The sequence below is a fragment of the Salvelinus alpinus genome, chromosome 2 (assembly GCF_045679555.1).
Source record: "Salvelinus alpinus chromosome 2, SLU_Salpinus.1, whole genome shotgun sequence".
Lineage (NCBI taxonomy): Eukaryota > Metazoa > Chordata > Actinopteri > Salmoniformes > Salmonidae > Salvelinus > Salvelinus alpinus.
Genome location: NC_092087.1, coordinates 117,699,706 through 117,724,915, shown reverse-complemented (window position 1 = coordinate 117,724,915; position 25,210 = coordinate 117,699,706). Strand labels below are relative to the sequence as shown.

General features: G+C 41.6%; 1 protein-coding gene across 4 annotated transcripts; it reads left to right on the top strand.

The window, feature by feature from the left end:
* The first annotated feature begins 3,524 nt into the window (after window positions 1–3,524).
* fbxl18 (F-box and leucine-rich repeat protein 18) lies at window positions 3,525–24,679 on the top strand. Of its 4 annotated transcripts, XR_011673608.1 has the most exons (8): window positions 3,762–3,932; window positions 7,885–8,088; window positions 9,494–9,879; window positions 9,965–10,064; window positions 10,845–11,926; window positions 13,778–13,996; window positions 23,042–24,032; window positions 24,088–24,679. XR_011673608.1 is itself a non-coding variant. In XM_071390267.1 (7 exons), exons 1-7 carry the CDS (start codon window positions 3,873–3,875, stop codon window positions 23,250–23,252), a joined length of 2,262 nt encoding a protein of 753 aa, XP_071246368.1. In that variant the 5' UTR covers window positions 3,762–3,872; the 3' UTR covers window positions 23,253–24,679. The 4 variants fall into 4 exon arrangements, 3 of the variants coding, with proteins under 3 accessions (XP_071246370.1, XP_071246369.1, XP_071246368.1); XM_071390267.1 differs by having other exon boundaries at window positions 23,042–24,679; XM_071390269.1 differs by lacking the exons at window positions 13,778–13,996; window positions 23,042–24,032; window positions 24,088–24,679 and adding an exon at window positions 13,498–13,725 and having other exon boundaries at window positions 3,525–3,932.
* The last annotated feature ends 531 nt before the right edge of the window (window positions 24,680–25,210 follow it).

Here is a 25,210-nt window from a genome sequence, read left to right as displayed (position 1 = left end):
GATTTATGCAGATTTGAGAATATTCACTGAAATCTATCGCCAATTGGATGGAAACCTTAAATGCAAATATTCTAAAAACATTAAGTGCATTTTTCCTACCGGAAATGTTTCCAAATTAATATGTTGCTGATGAAAAAGGCTGTGCGTGATGACAATGCATATAAAAAAAATACCTTTTTAAGATTGAATTCCCGTGTACCAACTAAAATATACAAGTTAAATGGGTTTCCATATTCAACTTTACTGAGGCATTGGCCACAAATACTGTTGCGTTACCATAGCGAATGTGCGCACTCTAGTCTTGGCACTTGCTGTCTAGCCAACAGCTTGCAGATATATAGACTACATGATGAGATTAGTATGGATGGAAAAAGACAGGTTATCTTTATTTGTCAAACGACAACCAAGTGACAAAAGTTGATGTAACAGTTACTAGAGAAATGAGACGAAGTTAAAACGCTGGACAGGGTGGATCGGTATATAATAAGACAGTTTTATTATTGGTAAATGATATCTGACAAATCGTGCTGCACGGATCCGTTTGTCAAGTTCCTAGCGAACTATCAAAAAGGAGTCCACATACATAGTGTCCAATACATTTTATACAGGTAATGACGTAGGTAGATTCTGGCAGCTCGTGCTGCTGACTGGTCGTCGGTAGTGGAGGATCGTCCCCTTCAGGCTGATATCAATGTCTCATTGGTTCATGGTAATGTTCTTTGTTCGTGGAACTCCCGCCTGAAACAGGGGTTTGTGTGTGTGTGTGTGTATGCATGCGCGTGCTCGTTGAGTGCCATGCTGGTCTGGGTTGTCTCCTCTATTGACAAGATGTTTATGCAGACACCCGGCAACTGGCGCCTGAGGTCCGGGCGCCCCCCTGAGGTCAGAGCGCCCCCCTGCCTTATCAGTGCTCATCAATGGTTTGTGTCAGCCATCTCTCTCTGTGTGTGTGTGGGAGTGTGGTTAGTATCTGGCACAGGCAGAACGAGTTCATCTGTGGGGTGCAGCAAAGTATTACAACAAAATCTACTTTAGTAAAAAGGCATTATGTCAGCATTGTAGCTATGGGTTAAAGTCACATAAAAACATCATTTATTACACAAGCATCGCTCATGTCACCAGAATAAGACCCTCGATATTTATTGGTAAGGAGTGTCATCACCGTGCACTTTAAACAGGATCGGTGTGTTTGTGTCCCCCGTGGAACGGTTGAGCAAACGTGATTAGCATGAGGTTGTAAGTAACAGCATTTCCCAGGACATAGACATATCTGATATGGGTAGAGAGCTTAAATTCTTGTTAACCTAACTGCACTGTCCAATTTACAGTAGCTATTACAGTGAAAGAATACCACGCTATTGTTTGAGAGTGCACAATTACGAACATGAAAAGTTATTACTAAACAAATTAGACACGTTTGGGCAGTCTTGATACAACATTTTGAACAGATATGCAATGGTTCATTGGAGCAGTATAAAACTTTGCACATACACTGCTGCCATCTAGTGACCAACATCTAAATTGCACCTGGGCTGGAATAGTACATCATGACCTTTCTCTTGCATTTCAAAGATGATGAAAAAAAAAAGTGTTTTTTTCTTTGTATTATCTTTTACCAGATCTAATGTGTTATATTCTCCTACATTAATTTAATATTTCCACAAACTTCAAAGTGTTTCCTTTCAAATGGTATCAATAATATGCATATCCCTGCTTCAGGTCCTGAGCTACAGGCAGTTAGATTTGGGTCAAGGGTGAAGAGGCAATACGTAATTTCGATTAAGACATTAATGAGCGAGCTAGGACGGACGTAGTCAATATAACTATTTGTTGAGCACTTTTGAAAACGTACAGCGACAGAATTCAAAACATGGGCCGTTCTTACAGTATTCTCCCTGTACACCAAGTCAGAACCGTAGGATAAATAAAGGGGGCGTATAAGCAGAAGATTTAAGCTCTTACAATATTAGATGACATTTCTCATAAATAGGCTATAGGCCACATGTGCACCACCAAGTCAGAACAGTAGGCTAAGTTAATAAGAGGTGAAAACAGGCCAAATTATTAGGGTGAGGCACATGGGTTACTAACAGCTTACTACACAACATACACTTAGTATTACTTTCTCAGCTACAGTATACATATCTCCCTGGCATATTACATCATTTATACAGCAGCAGACAAGACATTTTTGGACTCACCTTGTGGTCACTTGAACAGGAAGGTGGCGTGGCGGTGCTCCAAAAAGGTTGAATCATGACGACGTCAGTGATCTTCAGGACGTCGTTCTAGAAAAGAGGCCCGAGTTACGGATTTACAATTCTGAGTTGAATGAAAGTTCAAAACGTATTTTCATCGTCGTAGCTCGTTTTCCCCCCCCCGAGTTCCCAGTTGTTTTGAACTCACTAAAGTCAGAGTTTGCGGTTCGGAGTTAACAGTTGTCTTGAACTCACTAAAGTCAGAGTTTGCAGTTCGGAGTTAACAGTTGTCTTGAACTCACTAAAGTCAGAGTTTGCAGTTCGGAGTTAACAGTTGTCTTGAACTCACTAAAGTCAGAGTTTGCGGTTCGGAGTTAACAGTTGTCTTGAACTCACTAAAGTCAGAGTTTGCGGTTCGGAGTTAACAGTTGTCTTGAACTCACTAAAGTCAGAGTTTGCGGTTCGGAGTTAACAGTTGTCTTGAACTCACTAAAGTCAGAGTTTGCGGTTCGGAGTTAACAGTTGTCTTGAACTCACTAAAGTCAGAGTTTGCGGTTCGGAGTTAACAGTTGTCTTGAACTCACTAAAGTCAGAGTTTGCGGTTCGGAGTTAACAGTTGTCTTGAACTCACTAAAGTCAGAGTTTGAGGTTCGGAGTTAACAGTTGTCTTGAACTCACTAAAGTCAGAGTTTGCAGTTCGGAGTTAACAGTTGTCTTGAACTCACTAAAGTCAGAGTTTGCAGTTCGGAGTTAACAGTAGTTTTGAACGAGGCACACACCATGCTTCAAATCATCCAGGCTGCATCACGTCCAATCAAAGCTACTGTAGATATAACGTGATTTGATGTCATTTTATCTGTGGCCAATGGCCTTGAGCCTTCTTGGATGGGCACTTCTAATGTAACTCTATGGCAGCACCCAAGGGGGCTTGATTTTTTTCGAGCTCTACCCTTAGACTTGGCGGTGACGTAGTGTCCCCATGAGTGACAGAACAACGAGCCAATCATGGCGCAACGCTTCATATTTTCTGCTGGCTACCCCTCCACCACAGAAAGCACTGAGCTAGGCTGAAACACCTGCATTTTGGAGCTGCCATACTCAAGAAAACAAGAAAGAGACCATGTTTGTATGTGGCTTTATTTACATTTTTTAAAAGTTGTTTACAAACTGATATGTGACGCGTTTTAATGCCAAAACAGGCAAGCCCCAAAAAACAAATGTGGGGCTCAATACAGGGACCTGCCCTGAATGACGGGGCGTCACTGGCGATGCCCGTTCTGTCATGACGTCATAACGGCACGGATACACAGATGTCACAGCTTTCCATCTCTATGGGCAAGACAAGATAGGACCTTTCCTCTTAAAGAGGAACTTGTTTACCATAATGAAAACATTATAAACTGCCAATTGAGGTGCTACAGGAGAAGTCAAGTCAGTTATGTATTTTATTAGCTAGAATGAACCATTTCAGAGTGAAAATTACATTCATTTTTTTTTATTGGGAAGACAACCCTCTCTGGGGGTTGGGGGAAGACTTTGTAGGTGCGGCTTCCGGAAAATGTTCCGGGTGAAACGCAGCAAACTGACGAGCGTTTTACTTCCTGTAGTCCCAGCTGTCACATGAAGCTAGTTGTCTGCTGTTAGACATGCACTGATTAAAAACACTCAAAAACTATGACTTCGTCTGTAAACGGAAGAGTATTGGATGAAGATATGGACAATCAAATTGTACAGGTTGGTAGAACAAACCAGTGTAACGTTAGTTAAACGAGCTAGCTTACTGTTAGCTGTCTACCGGTGTTAGCTTGTTAGCTATCTAACGTTAGCCTACTCCGGTGCTGTCTTGTCAGCGAACTCAATGTCTGATTTTATTTCATTTTTATCGGTTGTCAAATGGCAATAAAGGCATTGCGTGAGTATGATATTTGGATGAAAGTGTACTGTTGATAGTCGGTAGCTAGCTAGTCGGTTTAATCAGGCTGTAATAAGCAATTCATGTATATGTATAAGTTAGCTACAGCCTGAAACGAATGCCTTAAATCGTTAAAATGTTCCTTACTAGCCAGAAGGTGAAATAAAATTACATTTAAACTTACGCTACCGGTTGTCTGTGGTTTGTCCTTTAACTTGTCGAAATTTTGATGGAAAATGATCCATAGGAAAGTATTGTTTACCCGAGTTTTTAGAGAGCTGGTATGTACACTACATGACCAAAAGTATGTGGACACCTGCTCGTCGATGGGCATTAATATGGAGTTGGTTCCCCTTTGTTGCTATAACAGCCTCCTCTTTTCTGGGAAGGCTTTCCACTAGATGTCGCAACACCACTGAGGAACACTCAACATGTCTTGGAAAGCCGTTCTGTCTTGCAGAATAATACAAGCCCCGTCCCAGATGTTCGGTTTTCAGAGGACTGAAGTGGGTTTTCCTCCAACTTTTTACCTGTGCTTTGTTCATATTTCCTTTGATCCTGACAAACTCCCCAGGTGACAAGCATAACACCCATAACATGATGCCGCCTCCGTTTTTATATTTAAGGGGGTGTAGACTTTCTATAGACGCAATACCTACCGGCTCTAAAAAGTAAACAACAATAAAAAGTTGGGTAAACAATACAATAATAACAATAAGAAGTTGGGTAAACAAAACTTTCCTGTGGATATTTTGTAAAAACTTTCGAGCAGCTGAAGGACAACCGCAAAGACAACCTGTAGAGTACGTTTTAAATAGATTTTTATTCATCATTCTCTTTGCTTGTAAGGAACATTTTACATGATTTTTTAAGGCATTAGTGTCAGGCTGTATATACCAATGAATTGTGTATTACAGCCTGATTTAATCAGACTACTAGTAGCCAACTGTTACCCCATGGACTAGCTAGACTTGTGACGGTAGCCCAAGATTAGCCCAAGAATGTACTGTTAAAGAAACATACAGTGCCTTCGAGAAAGTATTCAGCCCCCTTGACTTTTTCCACATTTTGTTACATTACAGCCTTTTTCTAAAATGGATTCAATGATTTTGGGGCGGCAGGTAGCCTAGTGGTTAGAGCGTAGGGGCGGCAGGTAGCCTAGTGGTTAGAGCGTAGGGGCGGCAGGTAGCCTAGTGGTTAGAGTGTAGGGGCGGCAGGTAGCCTAGTGGTTAGAGTGTAGGGGCGGCAGGTAGCCTAGTGGTTAGAGCGTTGGGCCAGTAACCGAAAGGTTGCTAGATTGAAAGGTAAAAATCTGTCGTTCTGCCCTGAACAAGGCAGTTAACCCACTGTTCCCCGGTAGGCCGTCATTGTAAATAAGAATTTGTTCTTAACTGACTTGCCTAGTTAAATAAAGGTTAAATATAGTTTCAAATTCTTTGTATTGAATTATACATTTGTGAAAGAAATATTCTCTTAGGTCTGAGTATTTCTGTCTCTCTCCCTCTCTCTCCAGGCTGTGTGTGTAGAGGATGGGATAGGGGTGGTGTCGGGGTCGATCGGGATGTCTAGTAACCGGACCTAGCGGAGGGAGTCCTCTAACCGGTCTCTCTCCCTCTCCCTCCCTCCCTCTCTCTCCAGGCTGTGTGTGTAGAGGATGGGATAGGGGTGGTGTCGGGGTCGATCGGGATGTCTAGTAACCGGACCTAGCGGAGGGAGTCCTCTAACCGGTCTCTCTCCCTCTCCCTCCCTCCCTCTCTCTCCAGGCTGTGTGTGTAGAGGATGGGATAGGGGTGGTGTCGGGGTGGATCGGGATGTCTAGTAACCGGACCTAGCGGAGGGAGTCCTCTAACCGGTCTCTCTCCCTCTCCCTCCCTCCCTCTCTCTCCAGGCTGTGTCTCTAACCGGTCTCTCTCCCTCTCCCTCCCTCCCTCTCTCTCCAGGCTGTGTCTCTAACCGGTCTCTCTCCCTCCCTCCCTCCCTCTCTCTCCAGGCTGTGTCTCTAACCGGTCTCTCTCCCTCTCCCTCCCTCCCTCTCTCTCCAGGCTGTGTCTCTAACCGGTCCCTCTCCCTCCCTCCCTCTCTCTCCAGGCTGTGTCTCTAACCGGTCTCTCTCCCTCTCCCTCCCTCCCTCTCTCTCCAGGCTGTGTCTCTAACCGGTCTCTCTCCCTCTCCCTCCCTCTCTCTCTCTCCAGGCTGTGTGTGTAGAGGATGGGATAGGGGTGGTGTCGGGGTCGATCGGGATGTCTAGTAACCGGACCTAGCGGAGGGAGTCCTCTAACCGGTCTCTCTCTCTCCCTCTCCCTCCCTCCCTCTCTCTCCAGGCTGTGTGTGTAGAGGATGGGATAGGGGTGGTGTCGGGGTCGATCGGGATGTCTAGTAACCGGACCTAGCGGAGGGAGTCCTCTAACCGGTCTCTCTCCCTCTCCCTCCCTCCCTCTCTCTCCAGGCTGTGTCTCTAACCGGTCTCTCTCCCTCTCCCTCCCTCCCTCTCTCTCCAGGCTGTGTCTCTAACCGGTCCCTCTCCCTCCCTCCCTCTCTCTCCAGGCTGTGTCTCTAACCGGTCTCTCTCCCTCTCCCTCCCTCCCTCTCTCTCCAGGCTGTGTCTCTAACCGGTCCCTCTCCCTCTCCCTCCCTCCCTCTCTCTCCAGGCTGTGTCTCTAACCGGTCTCTCTCCCTCTCCCTCCCTCCCTCTCTCTCCAGGCTGTGTCTCTAACCGGTCTCTCTCCCTCTCCCTCCCTCCCTCTCTCTCCAGGCTGTGTGTGTAGAGGATGGGATAGGGGTGGTGTCGGGGTGGATCGGGATGTCTAGTAACCGGACCTAGTGGAGGGAGTCCTCTAACCGGTCTCTCTCCCTCTCCCTCCCTCCCTCTCTCTCCAGGCTGTGTCTCTAACCGGTCCCTCTCCCTCCCTCCCTCTCTCTCCAGGCTGTGTCTCTAACCGGTCTCTCTCCCTCTCCCTCCCTCCCTCTCTCTCCAGGCTGTGTCTCTAACCGGTCTCTCTCCCTCTCCCTCCCTCCCTCTCTCTCCAGGCTGTGTGTGTAGAGGATGGGATAGGGGTGGTGTCGGGGTGGATCGGGATGTCTAGTAACCGGACCTAGCGGAGGGAGTCCTCTAACCGGTCTCTCTCTCTCCCTCTCCCTCCCTCCCTCTCTCTCCAGGCTGTGTGTGTAGAGGATGGGATAGGGGTGGTGTCGGGGTCGATCGGGATGTCTAGTAACCGGACCTAGCGGAGGGAGTCCTCTAACCGGTCTCTCTCCCTCTCCCTCCCTCCCTCTCTCTCCAGGCTGTGTCTCTAACCGGTCTCTCTCCCTCTCCCTCCCTCTCTCTCTCTCCAGGCTGTGTGTGTAGAGGATGGGATAGGGATGGTGTCGGGGTGGATCGGGATGTCTAGTAACCGGACCTAGCGGAGGGAGTCCTCTAACCGGTCTCTCTCTCTCTCTCTCTCTCTCCCTCCCTCCCTCTCTCTCCAGGCTGTGTGTGTAGAGGATGGGATAGGGGTGGTGTCGGGGTCGATCGGGATGTCTAGTAACCGGACCTAGCGGAGGGAGTCCTCTAACCGGTCTCTCTCCCTCTCCCTCCCTCCCTCTCTCTCCAGGCTGTGTCTCTAACCGGTCTCTCTCCCTCTCCCTCCCTCTCTCTCTCTCCAGGCTGTGTGTGTAGAGGATGGGATAGGGGTGGTGTCGGGGTGGATCGGGATGTCTAGTAACCGGACCTAGCGGAGGGAGTCCTCTAACCGGTCTCTCTCTCTCCCTCTCCCTCCCTCTCTCTCTCTCCAGGCTGTGTGTGTAGAGGATGGGATAGGGGGGGTGTCGGGGTCGATCGGGATGTCAGACTTCTCCGATGAGATCTTGTTAAGTATCCTGGTCTATGTCTCCACCTCTGACCTTGTGAATAACGTTTCCCGGACCTGCCGCAAGCTACACACGCTCTGCTATGACAAGACACTGCTGACCACGGTCACACTGTCTGAAGAATACACGGTAACACACACACACTACATCAGAGGACAAGCTACACACGCTCTGCTATGACAAGACACTGCTGACCACGGTCACACTGTCTGAAGAATACACGGTAACACACACACACACACTACATCAGAGGACAAGCTACACACGCTCTGCTATGACAAGACACTGCTGACCACGGTCACACTGTCTGAAGAATACACGGTAACACACACACACACACACTACATCAGAGGACAAGCTACACACGCTCTGCTACGACAAGACACTGCTGACCACGGTCACACTGTCTGAAGAATACACGGTAACACACACACACACACACTACATCAGAGGACAAGCTACACACGCTCTGCTATGACAAGACACTGCTGACCACGGTCACACTGTCTGAAGAATACACGGTAACACACACACACACACACTACATCAGAGGACAAGCTACACACGCTCTGCTATGACAAGACACTGCTGACCACGGTCACACTGTCTGAAGAATACACGGTAACACACACACACACACACTACATCAGAGGACAAGCTACACACGCTCTGCTATGACAAGACACTGCTGACCACGGTCACACTGTCTGAAGAATACACGGTAACACACACACACACACACTACATCAGAGGACAAGCTACACACGCTCTGCTACGACAAGACACTGCTGACCACGGTCACACTGTCTGAAGAATACACGGTAACACACACACACACACACTACATCAGAGGACAAGCTACACACGCTCTGCTACGACAAGACACTGCTGACCACGGTCACACTGTCTGAAGAATACACGGTAACACACACACACACACACTACATCAGAGGACAAGCTACACACGCTCTGCTATGACAAGACACTGCTGACCACGGTCACACTGTCTGAAGAATACACGGTAACACACACACACTACATCAGAGGACAAGCTACACACGCTCTGCTATGACAAGACACTGCTGACCACGGTCACACTGTCTGAAGAATACACGGTAACACACACACACTACATCAGAGGACAAGCTACACACGCTCTGCTACGACAAGACACTGCTGACCACGGTCACACTGTCTGAAGAATACACGGTAACACACACACACACACACTACATCAGAGGACAAGCTACACACGCTCTGCTACGACAAGACACTGCTGACCACGGTCACACTGTCTGAAGAATACACGGTAACACACACGCTCATACGCACACGCACACACACACACGCTCACACACACACACACGCTCATACACGCACACGCTCACACACACACACACGCTCACACACGCACACGCTCACACACGCTCATACACACACACATACACACACACACACATACACGCACACGCTCACGCACACACACACACACACACACACACTGTAACAAATTCTCTGACCCCTCCCTCTTTAGGCAGATGACGGCGCTATTCGCCAGGTGCTGAAGCATCTATCCAATCACGTGCAGTCCCTCAGCCTCAGCGGCTGCTATTGGCTGTCGGGTTCTACCATCGACCGTGTGATTCGCTGTCGCTCCCTGGTGCGTCTGGACCTATCAGGTTGTCGGGTGACCTCCCTGCGTCTGTCCCGTCTCCTCTCCTCCCTCCCCCTCCTCCGATCTCTCTCTTTTGACGTGGCGCCCGGCTTCGATTCCGCCCAGCTGAGTGGCGAGGCCCGTGATTCGCTGTCTCGGCTGTCGGAGCTGAGACAGACGGTGTTGACGCCCAGTTACGGCGTTGTCCCCTGCTGCTCCGGCCTCTTCAGTCTACAGCTGCAGCTGGACATACCTGACGTCACCAGGTGAGACGCACCTGACACGGTTCAACTAGAACTTCTTTGGTTTGACCTCGTGTGTGTGTGTGTGTGTATGTGTGTGTGTGTGTAGGGAGGGTACCGGTATGTCTTGCCAGTTGATGATGGGTCAGAGCAGTGTCCCTCACTACCAACAGTTGGAGGAGTTTACTGCCCGCCTGGCGCCTGGAGAGGTAAGGTCAGGGTGTTTAGGTGAACCAGACTCTACTCCTCCTCTACCTCGCTGTGTTCAGGTGTGTGTGTGTGTGTGCGTTTAGGTGAACCAGACTCTACTCCTACCTCGCTGTGTTTAGGTGAACCAGACTCTACTCCTCCTCTACCTCGCTGTGTTCAGGTGTGTGTGTTTGTAATGTGTGTGTGTGTGTGTGTTTAGGTGAACCAGACTCTACTCCTCCTCTACCTCGCTGTGTTCAGGTGTGTGTGTGTTTGTAATGTGTGTGTGTGTGTGTGTGTGTGTTTAGGTGAACCAGACTCTACTCCTCCTCTACCTCGCTGTGTTCAGGTGTGTGTGTTTGTAATGTGTGTGTGTGTGTGTTTAGGTGAACCAGACTCTACTCCTCCTCTACCTCGCTGTGTTCAGGTGTGTGTGTGTGTGTGTGTGTGTGTGTGTGTTTAGGTGAACCAGACTCTACTCCTCCTCTACCTCGCTGTGTTCAGGTGTGTGTGTGTTTATGTGTGTGTGGTGAACCAGACTCTACTCCTCCTCTACCTCGCTGTGTTCAGGTGTGTGTGTGTTTGTAATGTGTGTGTGTGTTTAGGTGAACCAGACTCTACTCCTCCTCTACCTCGCTGTGTGTTTAGGTGAACCAGACTCTACTCCTCCTCTACCTCGCTGTGTTCAGGTGTGTGTGTTTGTAATGTGTGTGTGTTTAGGTGAACCAGACTCTACTCCTCCTCTACCTCGCTGTGTTCAGGTGTGTATGTGTTTGTAATGTGTGTGTGTGTGTGTTTAGGTGAACCAGACTCTACTCCTCCTCTACCTCGCTGTGTTCAGCGTTCGTGTTCCGGAGCGTCTCCGCTCCTTCCTGGTTTCAGTTCCTGGTCCAAACCCCGCCCACTGGCCTTCTGCGTCCTCATTGGCCCATAGCCTCGTTCAGCATGGCGACCTGGAAGCCCTGCAGTTGCCACGCTCCTGGTTGGACGCCACGTCGCTAGGACGGGTCCTTCTTAGCAACGCTCCCAAGCACCTGAACTTCTCCCGTTGCCCCACGTTACGACAAACTGTCATCCAATCACTGACTGGCACCGGAGTGAGAGACTCGACGCGATTGGTCAGCTTGAATCTTAGTGGTATAGGCCACACCTCCAATTATCCAGAGTGCAGTAGAGCGCGGGGAGAGGAGGAGCTTGTTGCCGAGGCGATGAGCCGGCTGGTTATTGGCTGTCCCAATCTGTCACACCTCAACCTGTTACACACGCACTATCACCACGACAACACACACACTCCTGGCCTGGAGGCCAACACACACCTGTGTACCAGCCTGGCCAAACTCACACACCTCAGGTCGCTGGCGCTGCCCGCCTGCGCCCTGTCGGACGGTTCACACACACCGTCCCTTTCCCCGTCCCCGTCCTCGCTGCTGCTGGGGCTGAGGAAGCCGTCCCGCGTTGGGCTCCAGACCTACAGGCCAGGCTCCGAGGACTCTCTCCCCAGGGAGGGCACCTCTGGGCTGGGTACCCTGCTGGCCGGCTGCCCCTGTCTGGAAGTTCTGGAGTTAACAGGACCGGGCTTCATCTCCGCCCTGCCGCGTCTGGAGCCCTGCGCCAGGGTGTGTGTGGATCAGAGGACGTGTGTGAACGCCCGCGGGGTCGGGGACACGCACGTCGCCGCTCTGCGGGGTTTCCGGGGGCTGCGGAGGCTGACGCTGGCGGGGCTGCCGGGGGTCCTGAAGGGGACCGGGCTGGTACAGGTGGCTGAACACTGCAGGGACCTACGGGCATTATCTCTGGCCAACCTGGGGTCCTTAAAGACCTGGAACTACAGCGCCGCCCTGCTGGACACACTGAGGAACTGCACCCAGCTCACCCAGCTACGGTGAGACTACACACTACCATACACACACACCATACACACACCATATACACACTGAGGAACTGCACACAAGTATTACTATATTATAATACTATATTACTACAATATTATAATATACATGATATATATATATATATATATACATCAACAGGCCTTTATGTTCTTTATTAGCCACAAACTGTTCTATACATTATTATATTATTTACTATTATATATACACATTATAATCATTATATACACATTATAATCATTATATACACATTATAATCATTATATACACATTGTATACACGTTATACACACATTAGATACATTATACACAATTTATACATTATACACATGATATACATTATACACATATACACATTATATACACATTAGATACATTATACACATTATTTATACGTTATACACATTATATATACATTATACACATTATATACACGTTATACACATTATATATACATTATACACATTATATATACGTTATACACATTATATATGTTATACACATGATATACATTATACACATTATATATACACGTTATACACATTATATACACACTAGATACATTATACACAATTTATACATTATACACATATACACATTAGATACATTATACACATTAGATACATTATACACATTAGATACATTATACACATTAAATATACATTATACACATTAAAGATACATTATACACACATTATACACATTAAATATACATTATACACATTAAATATACATTATACACATTAAATATACATTATACACATTATATATACATTATACACATTATATATATATATATAAACGGGCCTTTCTGTTCTTTACTGCTGTTCTTTATTAGCCACAAACTGTTATAAACATTATACACATTAAATACATTATATATACTATTATACACATTATATACATTATATATATATTATACATGATGTGTATATATATATATATAAACGGGCCTTTCTGTTCTTTACTGCTGTTCTTTATTAGCCACAAACTGTTATAAACATTATACACATTAAATACATTATATATACTATTATACACATTATACACATTATATATACACATTATATACATTATATATACTATTATACACATTATATATACACATTATATACACACACATTATATATACACATTATATACGTAATATATACACATTATATATATATATAAACGGGCCTTTCTGTTCTTTACTGCTGTTCTTTATTAGCCACAAACTGTTATAAACATTATACACATTAAATACATTATATATACTATTATACACATTATATATGCACATTATATATATTATATAGCTTGAAGGAACTTTTAAAGTTCTTGAAATATTCCGTATTGACTGACCTTCGTGTCTTAAAGTAATGATGGACTGTCGTTTCTCTTTGCTGAATTTAACCTGTTCTTGCCATAATATGGACTCTGTCTTTTACCAAATATGGCTCTCTTCTGTATACCACCCCTACCTTGTCACAACACAACTGATTGGCTCAAACGCATTAAGAAGGAAAGAAATTCCACATTTTAACTTTTAATAAGGCAAACCTGTTAACTGAAATGCATTCCAGGTGACTACCTCATGAAGCTGGTTGAGAGAATGCCAAGAGTGTGCAAAGCTGTCATCAAGGCAAAGGGTGGCAATTTGAAGATTCTCAAATCTAAAATATATTTTGATTTGTTTAACACTTTTTTTGGTTACTACATGATTCCATATGTGTTATTTCATAGTTTTGATGTCTTCACTATTATTCTACTAAGTAGAAAATAGTAAAAATAAAGAAAAACCCTTGAATGAGGAGGTGTGTCCGAACTTTTGACTGGTACTGTATATAATGTGTGTGTGGGTAGGTTGGAGCAGCCCTACCTGGTGTGTAACGGTGCATTCTGGGAGGCGTTGTCATGCTGCTCTCGTCTCCGCCGCCTCTGTCTCATCTCGCGGAACGGAACCTTCCACCCCGCTGCCGTGGTTACCTTCATGGAGTGTTGCCGTGACGTCATGGTGTGTCACATGTTCTTGGGCGGAACTCTGGTGGCGTGTCGCGCGCTACAGAAAACACTGCTAGATCGGTGAGTCTGTCTCTCCGTCTGACCGGTGAGTCTGTCTCTCCGTCTGACCGGTGAGTCTGTCTCTCTGTCTGATCGGTGAGTCTGTCTCTCTGTCTGACCGGTGAGTCTGTCTCTCTGTCTGACCGGTGAGTCTGTCTCTCTGTCTGACCGGTGAGTCTGTCTCTCTGTCTGACCGGTGAGTCTGTCTCTCTGTCTGACCGGTGAGTCTGTCTCTCTGTCTGACCGGTGAGTCTGTCTCTCTGTCTGACCGGTGAGTCTGTCTCTCTCTGTCTGACCGGTGAGTCTGTCTCTCTCTGTCTGACCGGTGAGTCTGTCTCTCTCTGTCTGACCGGTGAGTCTGTCTCTCTCTGTCTGATCGGTGAGTCTGTCTCTCTGTCTGACCGGTGAGTCTGTCTCTCTCTGTCTGACCGGTGAGTCTGTCTCTCTCTGTCTGACCGGTGAGTCTGTCTCTCTCTGTCTGACCGGTGAGTCTGTCTCTCTGTCTGACCGGTGAGTCTGTCTCTCTGTCTGACCGGTGAGTCTGTCTCTCTGTCTGACCGGTAGTTCTATATAATGATTATATAATGATAGTTCTATATGAGGATAGTTTTATATAATGATAGTTCTATATGAGGATAGTTCTATATAATGATTATATAATGATAGTTCTATATAATGATTATATAATGATAGTTCTATATAATGATTATATAATGATAGTTCTATATAATGATAGTTCTATATAATGATAGTTCTATGTAATGATTATATAATGATAGTTCTATATAATGATTATATAATGATAGTTCTATATAATGATAGTTCTATTTAATGATTATATAATGATAGTTCTATATAATGATAGTTCTATATAATGATAGTTCTATATAATGGTAGTTCTATATAATGGTAGTTCTATATGAGGATAGTTCTATATAATGATAATATGATGATAGTTCTATATAATGATAGTTCTATATAATGATAGTTCTATATAATGATTATGTAATGATAGTTCTATATAATGATAGTTCTATATGAGGATATTTCTATATAATGATTATTTAATGATTATATAATGATAGTTCTATATGAGGATAGTTCTATGTAATGATAGTTCTATATAATCATAGTTCTATATAAGGATCGTTCTATATAATGATAGTTCTATGTAATGATTATATAATGATAGTTCTATATAATGAGTATATAATGATAGTTCTATATAATGATAGTTCTATATAATGATTATATAATGATAGTTCTATATAATGATAGTTCTATATAATGATTATATAATGATAGTTCTATATAATGATAGTTCTATATAATGATAGTTCTATATAATTATAGTTCTATATAATGATTATATAATGATAGTTCTATATAGTGATTATATAATGATATTTCTATATAATGATAGTTCTATATGAGGATAGTTCTATGTAATGATAGTTCTATGTAATGATAGTTCTATGTAATGATAGTTCTATATAATGATAGTTCTATATAAGGATCGTTCTATATGAGGATAGTTCTATATAATGATAGTTCTATGTAATGATTATATAATGATAGTTCTATATAATGATTATATAATGATAGTTCTATATAATGATAGTTCTATATAATGATAGTTCTATATAATGATTATATAATGATAGTTCTATATAATGACTATATAATGATAGTTCTATATAATGATAGTTCTATATAATGATTATATAATGATAGTTCTATATAATTATAGTTCTATATAATGATTATATAATGATAGTTCTATATAGTGATTATATAATGATAGTTCTATATAATGATTATATAATGATAGTTCTATATAATGATAGTTCTATATAATGATAGTTCTATGTAATGATAGTTCTATATGAGGATAGTTCTATATAATGATAGTTCTATATAATGATTATATAATGATAGTTCTATGTAATGATAGTTCTATATGAGGATAGTTCTATATAATGATAGCTCTATATGATGATACTAATATATAATGATAGTTCTATATGAGGATAGTTCTATATAATGACAGTTCTATGTCATGATAGTTCTATATAATGATAGTTCTATATAATGATTATATAATGATAGTTCTATATAATGATAGTTCTATATAATGATAGTTCTATATAATAATGATAGTTCTATATAATGATAGCTCTATATAATGATTATATAATGATAGTTCTATATAATGATAGTTCTATTTAATGATTATATAATGATAGTTCTATATAATGATAGTTCTATATAATGATAGTTCTATATAATGATTATGTAATGATAGTTCTATATAATGGTAGTTCTATATAATGGTAGTTCTATATGAGGATAGTTCTATATAATGATAATATGATGATAGTTCTATATAATGATAGTTCTATATAATGATAGTTCTATATAATGATTATGTAATGATAGTTCTATATAATGATAGTTCTATATGAGGATATTTCTATATAATGATTATTTAATGATTATATAATGATAGTTCTATATGAGGATAGTTCTATGTAATGATAGTTCTATATAATGATAGTTCTATATAATGATAGTTCTATATAATGATAGTTCTATATAAGGATCGTTCTATATAATGATAGTTCTATGTAATGATTATATAATGATAGTTCTATATAATGATAGTTCTATATAATGATTATATAATGATAGTTCTATATAATGATAGTTCTATATAATGATAGTTCTATATAATTATAGTTCTATATAATGATTATATAATGATAGTTCTATATAGTGATTATATAATGATATTTCTATATAATGATAGTTCTATATGAGGATAGTTCTATGTAATGATAGTTCTATGTAATGATAGTTCTATGTAATGATAGTTCTATATAATGATAGTTCTATATAAGGATCGTTCTATATGAGGATAGTTCTATATAATGATAGTTCTATGTAATGATTATATAATGATAGTTCTATATAATGATTATATAATGATAGTTCTATATAATGATAGTTCTATATAATGATTATATAATGATAGTTCTATATAATGACTATATAATGATAGTTCTATATAATGATAGTTCTATATAATGATTATATAATGATAGTTCTATATAATGATAGTTCTATATAATTATAGTTCTATATAATGATTATATAATGATAGTTCTATATAGTGATTATATAATGATAGTTCTATATAATGATTATATAATGATAGTTCTATATAATGATAGTTCTATATAATGATAGTTCTATGTAATGATAGTTCTATATGAGGATAGTTCTATATAATGATAGTTCTATATAATGATTATATAATGATAGTTCTATGTAATGATAGTTCTATATGAGGATAGTTCTATATAATGATAGCTCTATATGATGATACTAATATATAATGATAGTTCTATATGAGGATAGTTCTATATAATGACAGTTCTATGTCATGATAGTTCTATATAATGATAGTTCTATATAATGATTATATAATGATAGTTCTATATAATGATAGTTCTATATAATGATAGTTCTATACAATGATAGTTCTATACAATGATAGTTCTATATAATGATTATATAATGATAGTTATATATGAGGATAGTTCTATATAATGATAGCTCTATATGAGGATACTAATATATAATGATAGTTCTATATAATGATAGTTCTATATGAGGATAGTTTTATATAATGATAGTTCTATATGAGGATAGTTCTATGTAATGATAGTTCTATGTAATGATTATGTAATGATAGTTCTATATAATGATAGTTCTATATGAGGATAGTTGTATATGAGGATAGTAATATATAATGATAGTTCTATGTAATGATAGTTCTATGTAATGATTATGTAATGATAGTTTTATGTAATGATAGTTTTATGTAATGATAGTTCTATGTAATGATAGTTCTATATGAGGATAGTAATATAATGATAGTTCTATATAATGATAGTTCTATATAATGATAGTTCTATATAATGATAGTTCTATATCAGGATAGTTCTATATAATGATAGTTCTATATGAGGATAGTTCTATATAAGGATAGTTCTATGTAATGATTATATAATGATAGTTCTATATAATGATAGTTCTATATAATGATAGTTCTATGTAATGGTGATTCTATATAATGATAGTTCTATATTAGGATAGTTCTATATAATGATAGTTTTATGTAATGTTAGTTCTATATGAGGATAGTTCTATATGAGGATAGTTCTATATGAGGATAGTTCTATATGAGGATAGTTCTATATAATGATAGTTCTATGTAATGATAGTTCTATGTAATGATAGTTCTATGTAATGATAGTTCTATGTAATGATAGTTCTATGTAATGATAGTTCTATGTAATGATAGTTCTATGTAATGATAGTTCTATGTAATGATAGTTCTATGTAATGATTGTTCTATATAATGATTGTTCTATATAATGATTGTTCTATATAATGATAGTTCTATGTAATGACAGTTCTATGTAATGACAGTTCTATGTAATGATAGTTCTATGTAATGATAGTTCTATATGAGGATAGTTCTATATGAGGATTGTTCTATATAATGATTGTTCCATATAATGATTATATAATGATAGTTCTATATAATGTTATTTCTATATAATGATTATATAATGATAGTTCTATATAATGTTATTTCTATGTAATGATAGTTATATATAATTATAGTTCTATATAATGATTATATAATGATAGTTCTATATAATGATTATATAATGGTAGTTCTATATAATGATAGTTCTATGTAATGAAGCCCTGTCCTAATGGTCCCTCTCCTATAGTAGTCCTAATGGTTCCTCTCCTATAGTAGTCCTAATGGTCCCTCTCCTATAGTAGTCCTAATGGTCCCTCTCCTATAGTAGTCCTAATGGTAGTCCCTCTCCTATAGTAGTCCTAATGGTCCCTCTCCTATAGTAGTCCTAATGGTCCCTCTCCTATAGTAGTCCTAATGGTAGTCCCTCCCCTATAGTAGTCCTAATGGTCCCTCTCCTATAGTAGTCCTAATGGTCCCTCTCCTATAGTAGTCCTAATGGTTCCTCTCCTATAGTAGTCCTAATGGTCCCTCTCCTATAGTAGTCCTAATGGTCCCTCTCCTATAGTAGTCCTAATGGTCCCTCTCCTATAGTAGTCCTAATGGTCCCTCTCCTATAGTAGTCCTAATGGTCCCTCTCCTATAGTAGTCCTAATGGTCCCTCTCCTATAGTAGTCCTAATGGTCCCTCTCCTATAGTAGTCCTAATGGTAGTCCCTCTCCTATAGTATTCCTAATGGTCCCTCTCCTATAGTAGTCCTAATGGTCCCTCTCCTATAGTAGTCCTAATGGTAGTCCCTCTCCTATAGTAGTCCTAATGGTGGTCCCTCTCCTATAGTAGTCCTAATGGTGGTCCCTCTCCTATAGTAGTCCTAATGGTCCCTCTCCTATAGTAGTCCTAATGGTACTCCCTCTCCTATAGTAGTCCTAATGGTGGTCCCTCTCCTATAGTAGTCCTAATGGTAGTCCCTCTCCTATAGTAGTCCTAATGGTAGTCCCTCTCCTATAGTAGTCCTAATGGTAGTCCCTCTCCTATAGTAGTCCTAATGGTAGTCCCTCTCCTATAGTAGTCCTAATGGTAGTCCCTCTCCTATAGTAGTCCTAATGGTAGTCCCTCTCCTATAGTAGTCCTAATGGTAGTCCCTCTCCTATAGTAGTCCTAATGGTAGTCCCTCTCCTATAGTAGTCCTAATGGTAGTCCCTCTCCTATAGTAGTCCTAATGGTAGTCCCTCTCCTCTAGTAGTCCTAATGGTCCCTCTCCTATAGTAGTCCTAATGGTTCCTCTCCTTTAGTAGTCCTAATGGTAGTCCCTCTCCTATAGTAGTCCTAATGGTAGTCCCTCTCCTATAGTAGTCCTAATGGTAGTCCCTCTCCTATAGTAGTCCTAATGGTAGTCCCTCTCCTATAGTAGTCCTAATGGTCCCTCTCCTATAGTAGTCCTAATGGTCCCTCTCCTATAGTAGTCCTAATGGTAGTCCCTCTCCTCTAGTAGTCCTAATGGTAGTCCCTCTCCTCTAGTAGTCCTAATGGTCCCTCTCCTATAGTAGTCCTAATGGTAGTCCCTCTCCTATAGTAGTCCTAATGGTAGTCCCTCTCCTATAGTAGTCCTAATGGTAGTCCCTCTCCTATAGTAGTCCTAATGGTACTCCCTCTCCTATAGTAGTCCTAATGGTACTCCCTCTCCTATAGTAATCCTAATGGTACTCCCTCTCCTATAGTAGTCCTAATGGTGGTCCCTCTCCTATAGTAGTCCTAATGGTGGTCCCTCTCCTATAGTAGTCCTAATGGTAGTCCCTCTCCTATAGTAGTCCTAATGGTAGTCCCTCTCCTATAGTAGTCCTAATGGTAGTCCCTCTCCTATAGTAGTCCTAATGGTAGTCCCTCTCCTATAGTAGTCCTAATGGTAGTCCCTCTCCTATAGTAGTCCTAATGGTCCCTCTCCTCTAGTAATGGTAGTCCCTCTCCTAATGGTTCCTCTCCTTCCTCTAGTAATGATAGTAGTGGTAGTAGTGGTAGTCCCTGTCCTAATGGTAGTAGTAGTAATGATGGTTCCTCTCCTTCCTCTAGTAATGATAGTAGTGGTAGTAATGGTAGTCCCTCTCCTAATGGTTCCTCTCCTTCCTCTAGTTTCTCTGTGGAGCGTCCGGCCCTCTCCTATAGTAGTCCTAATGGTAGTAGTAGTAATGATGGTCCCTCTCCTATAGTAGTCCTAATGGTAGTAGTAGTAATGATGGTCCCTCTCCTATAGTAGTCCTAATGGTAGTAGTAGTAATGATGGTCCCTCTCCTATAGTAGTCCTAATGGTAGTAGTAGTAATGATGGTCCCTCTCCTATAGTAGTCCTAATGGTAGTAGTAGTAATGATGGTCCCTCTCCTATAGTAGTCCTAATGGTAGTAGTAGTAATGATGGTCCCTCTCCTATAGTAGTCCTAATGGTAGTAGTAGTAATGATGGTCCCTCTCCTATAGTAGTCCTAATGGTAGTAGTAGTAATGGTGGTCCCTCTCCTATAGTAGTCCTAATGGTAGTAGTAGTAATGATGGTCCCTCTCCTATAGTAGTCCTAATGGTAGTAGTAGTAATGATGGTCCCTCTCCTATAGTAGTCCTAATGGTAGTAGTAGTAATGATGGTCCCTCTCCTATAGTAGTCCTAATGGTAGTAGTAGTAGTAATGATGGTCCCTCTCCTATAGTAGTCCTAATGGTAGTAGTAGTAGTAATGATGGTCCCTCTCCTATAGTAGTCCTAATGGTAGTAGTAGTAATGATGGTCCCTCTCCTATAGTAGTCCTAATGGTGGTAGTAGTAGTAATGATGGTCCCTCTCCTATAGTAGTCCTAATGGTAGTAGTAGTAATGATGGTCCCTCTCCTATAGTAGTCCTAATGGTAGTAGTAGTAATGATGGTCCCTCTCCTATAGTAGTCCTAATGGTAGTAGTAGTAATGATGGTCCCTCTCCTATAGTAGTCCTAATGGTAGTAGTAGTAATGATGGTCCCTCTCCTATAGTAGTCCTAATGGTAGTAGTAGTAATGATGGTCCCTCTCCTATAGTAGTCCTAGTGGTAGTAGTAGTAATGATGGTCCCTCTCCTATAGTAGTCCTAGTGGTAGTAGTAGTAATGATGGTCCCTCTCCTATAGTAGTCCTAATGGTAGTAGTAGTAATGATGGTCCCTCTCCTATAGTAGTCCTAATGGTAGTAGTAGTAATGGTGGTCCCTCTCCTATAGTAGTCCTAATGGTAGTAGTAGTAATGGTGGTCCCTCTCCTATAGTAGTCCTAGTGGTAGTAGTAGTAATGATGGTCCCTCTCCTATAGTAGTCCTAATGGTAGTAGTAGTAATGATGGTCCCTCTCCTATAGTAGTCCTAATGGTAGTAGTAGTAATGATGGTCCCTCTCCTATAGTAGTCCTAATGGTAGTAGTAGTAATGATGGTCCCTCTCCTATAGTAGTCCTAGTGGTAGTAGTAGTAATGATGGTCCCTCTCCTATAGTAGTCCTAATGGTGGTAGTAGTAGTAATGATGGTCCCTCTCCTATAGTAGTCCTAGTGGTAGTAGTAGTAATGATGGTTCCTCTCCTATAGTAGTCCTAGTGGTAGTAGTAGTAATGATGGTTCCTCTCCTATAGTAGTCCTAATGGTAGTAGTAGTAATGATGGTCCCTCTCCTATAGTAATCCTAATGGTAGTAGTAGTAATGGTGGTCCCTCTCCTATAGTAGTCCTAATGGTAGTAGTAGTAATGATGGTCCCTCTCCTATAGTAGTCCTAATGGTAGTAGTAGTAATGATGGTCCCTCTCCTATAGTAGTCCTAATGGTAGTAGTAGTAATGATGGTCCCTCTCCTATAGTAGTCCTAATGGTAGTAGTAGTAATGATGGTCCCTCTCCTATAGTAGTCCTAATGGTAGTAATAGTAATGATGGTCCCTCTCCTATAGTAGTCCTAGTGGTAGTAGTAGTAATGGTGGTCCCTCTCCTATAGTAGTCCTAATGGTAGTAGTAGTAATGATGGTCCCTCTCCTATAGTAGTCCTAGTGGTAGTAGTAGTAATGGTGGTCCCTCTCCTATAGTAGTCCTAATGGTAGTAGTAGTAATGATGGTCCCTCTCCTATAGTAGCCCTAGTGGTAGTAGTAGTAATGATGGTCCCTCTCCTATAGTAGTCCTAATGGTAGTAGTAGTAATGATGGTCCCTCTCCTATAGTAGTCCTAATGGTAGTAGTAGTAATGATGGTCCCTCTCCTATAGTAGTCCTAATGGTAGTAGTAGTAATGATGGGCCCTCTCCTATAGTAGTCCTAATGGTAGTAGTAGTAATGATGGTCCCTCTCCTATAGTAGTCCTAATGGTAGTAGTAGTAATGATGGTCCCTCTCCTATAGTAGTCCTAATGGTAGTAGTAGTAATGATGGTCCCTCTCCTATAGTAGTCCTAATGGTAGTAGTAGTAATGATGGTCCCTCTCCTATAGTAGTCCTAGTGGTAGTAGTAGTAATGATGGTTCCTCTCCTTCCTCTAGTTTCTCTGTGGAGCGTCCAGCCCTCAGTGTGGTCATCTACCCTCTGCTCCATGAAGACCTTCCATTGGTCATCAGAGACATGCCCCTCCCACTGCTCGATCAGCTGACCCTCTTCCAGAGCCGCGTTGCCCAGGCCCCGCCCTCCTCACAGTTGGGACACCAGAGAGCAAAGAGGCAACTATCCAATCAGAGCCCCTCGTCACCGTGGTGATGCCAGAGAGGGAAGAAGCATCTAGCCAATCACAGCCCCTCAGACTAGAGGTCTTCACGGGTCCCACCCAGACCCGAAGTGCATAAATTATTTTGTTTAATATAGAGACCTGATCCGAGGACAACTAGACCCGTTCCATATAGACATGGTTGGATCCAGACCCGATCTGAGTGAGGGGAAAAATATCAGAAAAGTCATTTTTTAAAACTACTTTATTAATCGGAGCTGATGAAATGTGAGCGGTTGGAGAGAGAGGTGCCTCTAGCAGGGAGAGGCACCAATCATATCAGATCCTACCCAGATACAACCCAACACAGATACAACCATAATCCTCTGGGTGAGAGAACAGGAGACCCAGAGAGACTGAAACACAGAACCAACTGGTCCTAGGATACAACCATAATCCTCTGGGTGAGAGAACAGGAGACCCAGAGAGACTGAAACACAGAACCAACTGGTTCTAGGATACAACCATAATCCTCTGGGTGAGAGAACAGGAGACCCAGAGAGACTGAAACACAGAACCAACTGGTCCTAGGATACAACCATAATCCTCTGGGTGAGAGAACAGGAGACCCAGAGAGACTGAAACACAGAACCAACTGGTCCTAGGATACAACCATAATCCTCTGGGTGAGAGAACAGGAGACCCAGAGAGACAAACACAGAACCAACTGGTTCTAGGTCTGTTGTCACGTCTCTGTTCCATATCATCTGTATATTCTGTTGTTATGGTTACCGATCTTAGGTTTGTGTGTTCTGTTATGGTTACGGATCACGGTTGTTATGGTTATTGATCTCAGGTTTGTGTGTTTTGTTATGGTTACGGATCGAGGTTGTTATGGTTACTGATCACTTGTTTTAGTTGCCAGAGTGTTTGGCGAATGATTACAACTCCTGGTTAGTTTTCAGGAGCATCTTAAGACTCAGTTCATCGTTAAAACCTTCGTTAGGAGCATCATTAAATCTCCTTAGCTGTTTTCCCAAAACCATCATTATATTAACGTTGTCCTGGAAACGCTTGTTTTTTACCAAATTGACTACAAATGCAAAGTTGCCAATGTCTTTGTGATTGTTCCAAACATGCGAAGGGAAAAGGAAATGAAACTTCAAATGAAAGCGGAGATGTGATCTCATTACATGATGCCTACAGGATCGGCCTGTAAATTCAATCATATTGAAGTACATTTTAGTGTTCAATAAACTCAGTTATATTTAGATAACTTTTGGAGTCTGTCATTTTTGCCTCAATATATGTCATGGTGTAACAACAAATGTTTTCATGATCTGTATAAATAACGTGCATTTTATTGTGTTTATGAATCTGTAGGTTGTGTTTTATTGTGGTGCAGAACAGGACTCATCTGGAACAGAGATCTTGGTCTCAGCATTGACTCCCTGTCTAAATAAAGACTCCTTGGTCTCAGCATTGACTCCCTGTCTAAATAAAGACACCTTGGTCTCGGCATTGACTCCCTGTCTAAATAAAGACACCTTGGTCTCAGCATTGACTCCCTGTCTAAATAAAGACACCTTGGTCTCAGCATTGACATTGACTCCCTGTCTAAATAAAGACACCTTGGTCTCAGCATTGACTCCGTCTCCATAAAGACACCTTGGTCTCAGCATTGACTCCCTGTCTAAATAAAGACACCTTGGTCTCTGCATTGACTCCCTGTCTAAATAAAGACACCTTGGTCTCTGCATTGACTCCCTGTCTAAATAAAGACACCTTGGTCTCGGCATTGACTCCCTGTCTAAATAAAGACACCTTGGTCTCAGCATTGACTCCCTGTCTAAATAAAGACACCTTGGTCTCAGCATTGACTCCCTGTCTAAATAAAGACACCTTGGTCTCAGCATTGACATTGACTCCCTGTCTAAATAAAGACACCTTGGTCTCAGCATTGACTCCCTGTCTAAATAAAGACACCTTGGTCTCAGCATTGACTCCCTGT

Excerpts from the sequence above, each read along its gene's own strand:
- fbxl18 (XM_071390267.1), top strand. The coding sequence starts at position 3,873 with ATGACTTCGTCTGTAAACGGAAGAGTATTGGATGAAGATATGGACAAT. Across the intron at positions 3,933-7,884 it reads TGGACAATCAAATTGTACAG|GCTGTGTGTGTAGAGGATGG; the intron begins GTTGGTAGAACA and ends CTCTCTCTCCAG. Across the intron at positions 10,065-10,844 it reads CCCGCCTGGCGCCTGGAGAG|GTGAACCAGACTCTACTCCT; the intron begins GTAAGGTCAGGG and ends GTGTGTGTTTAG.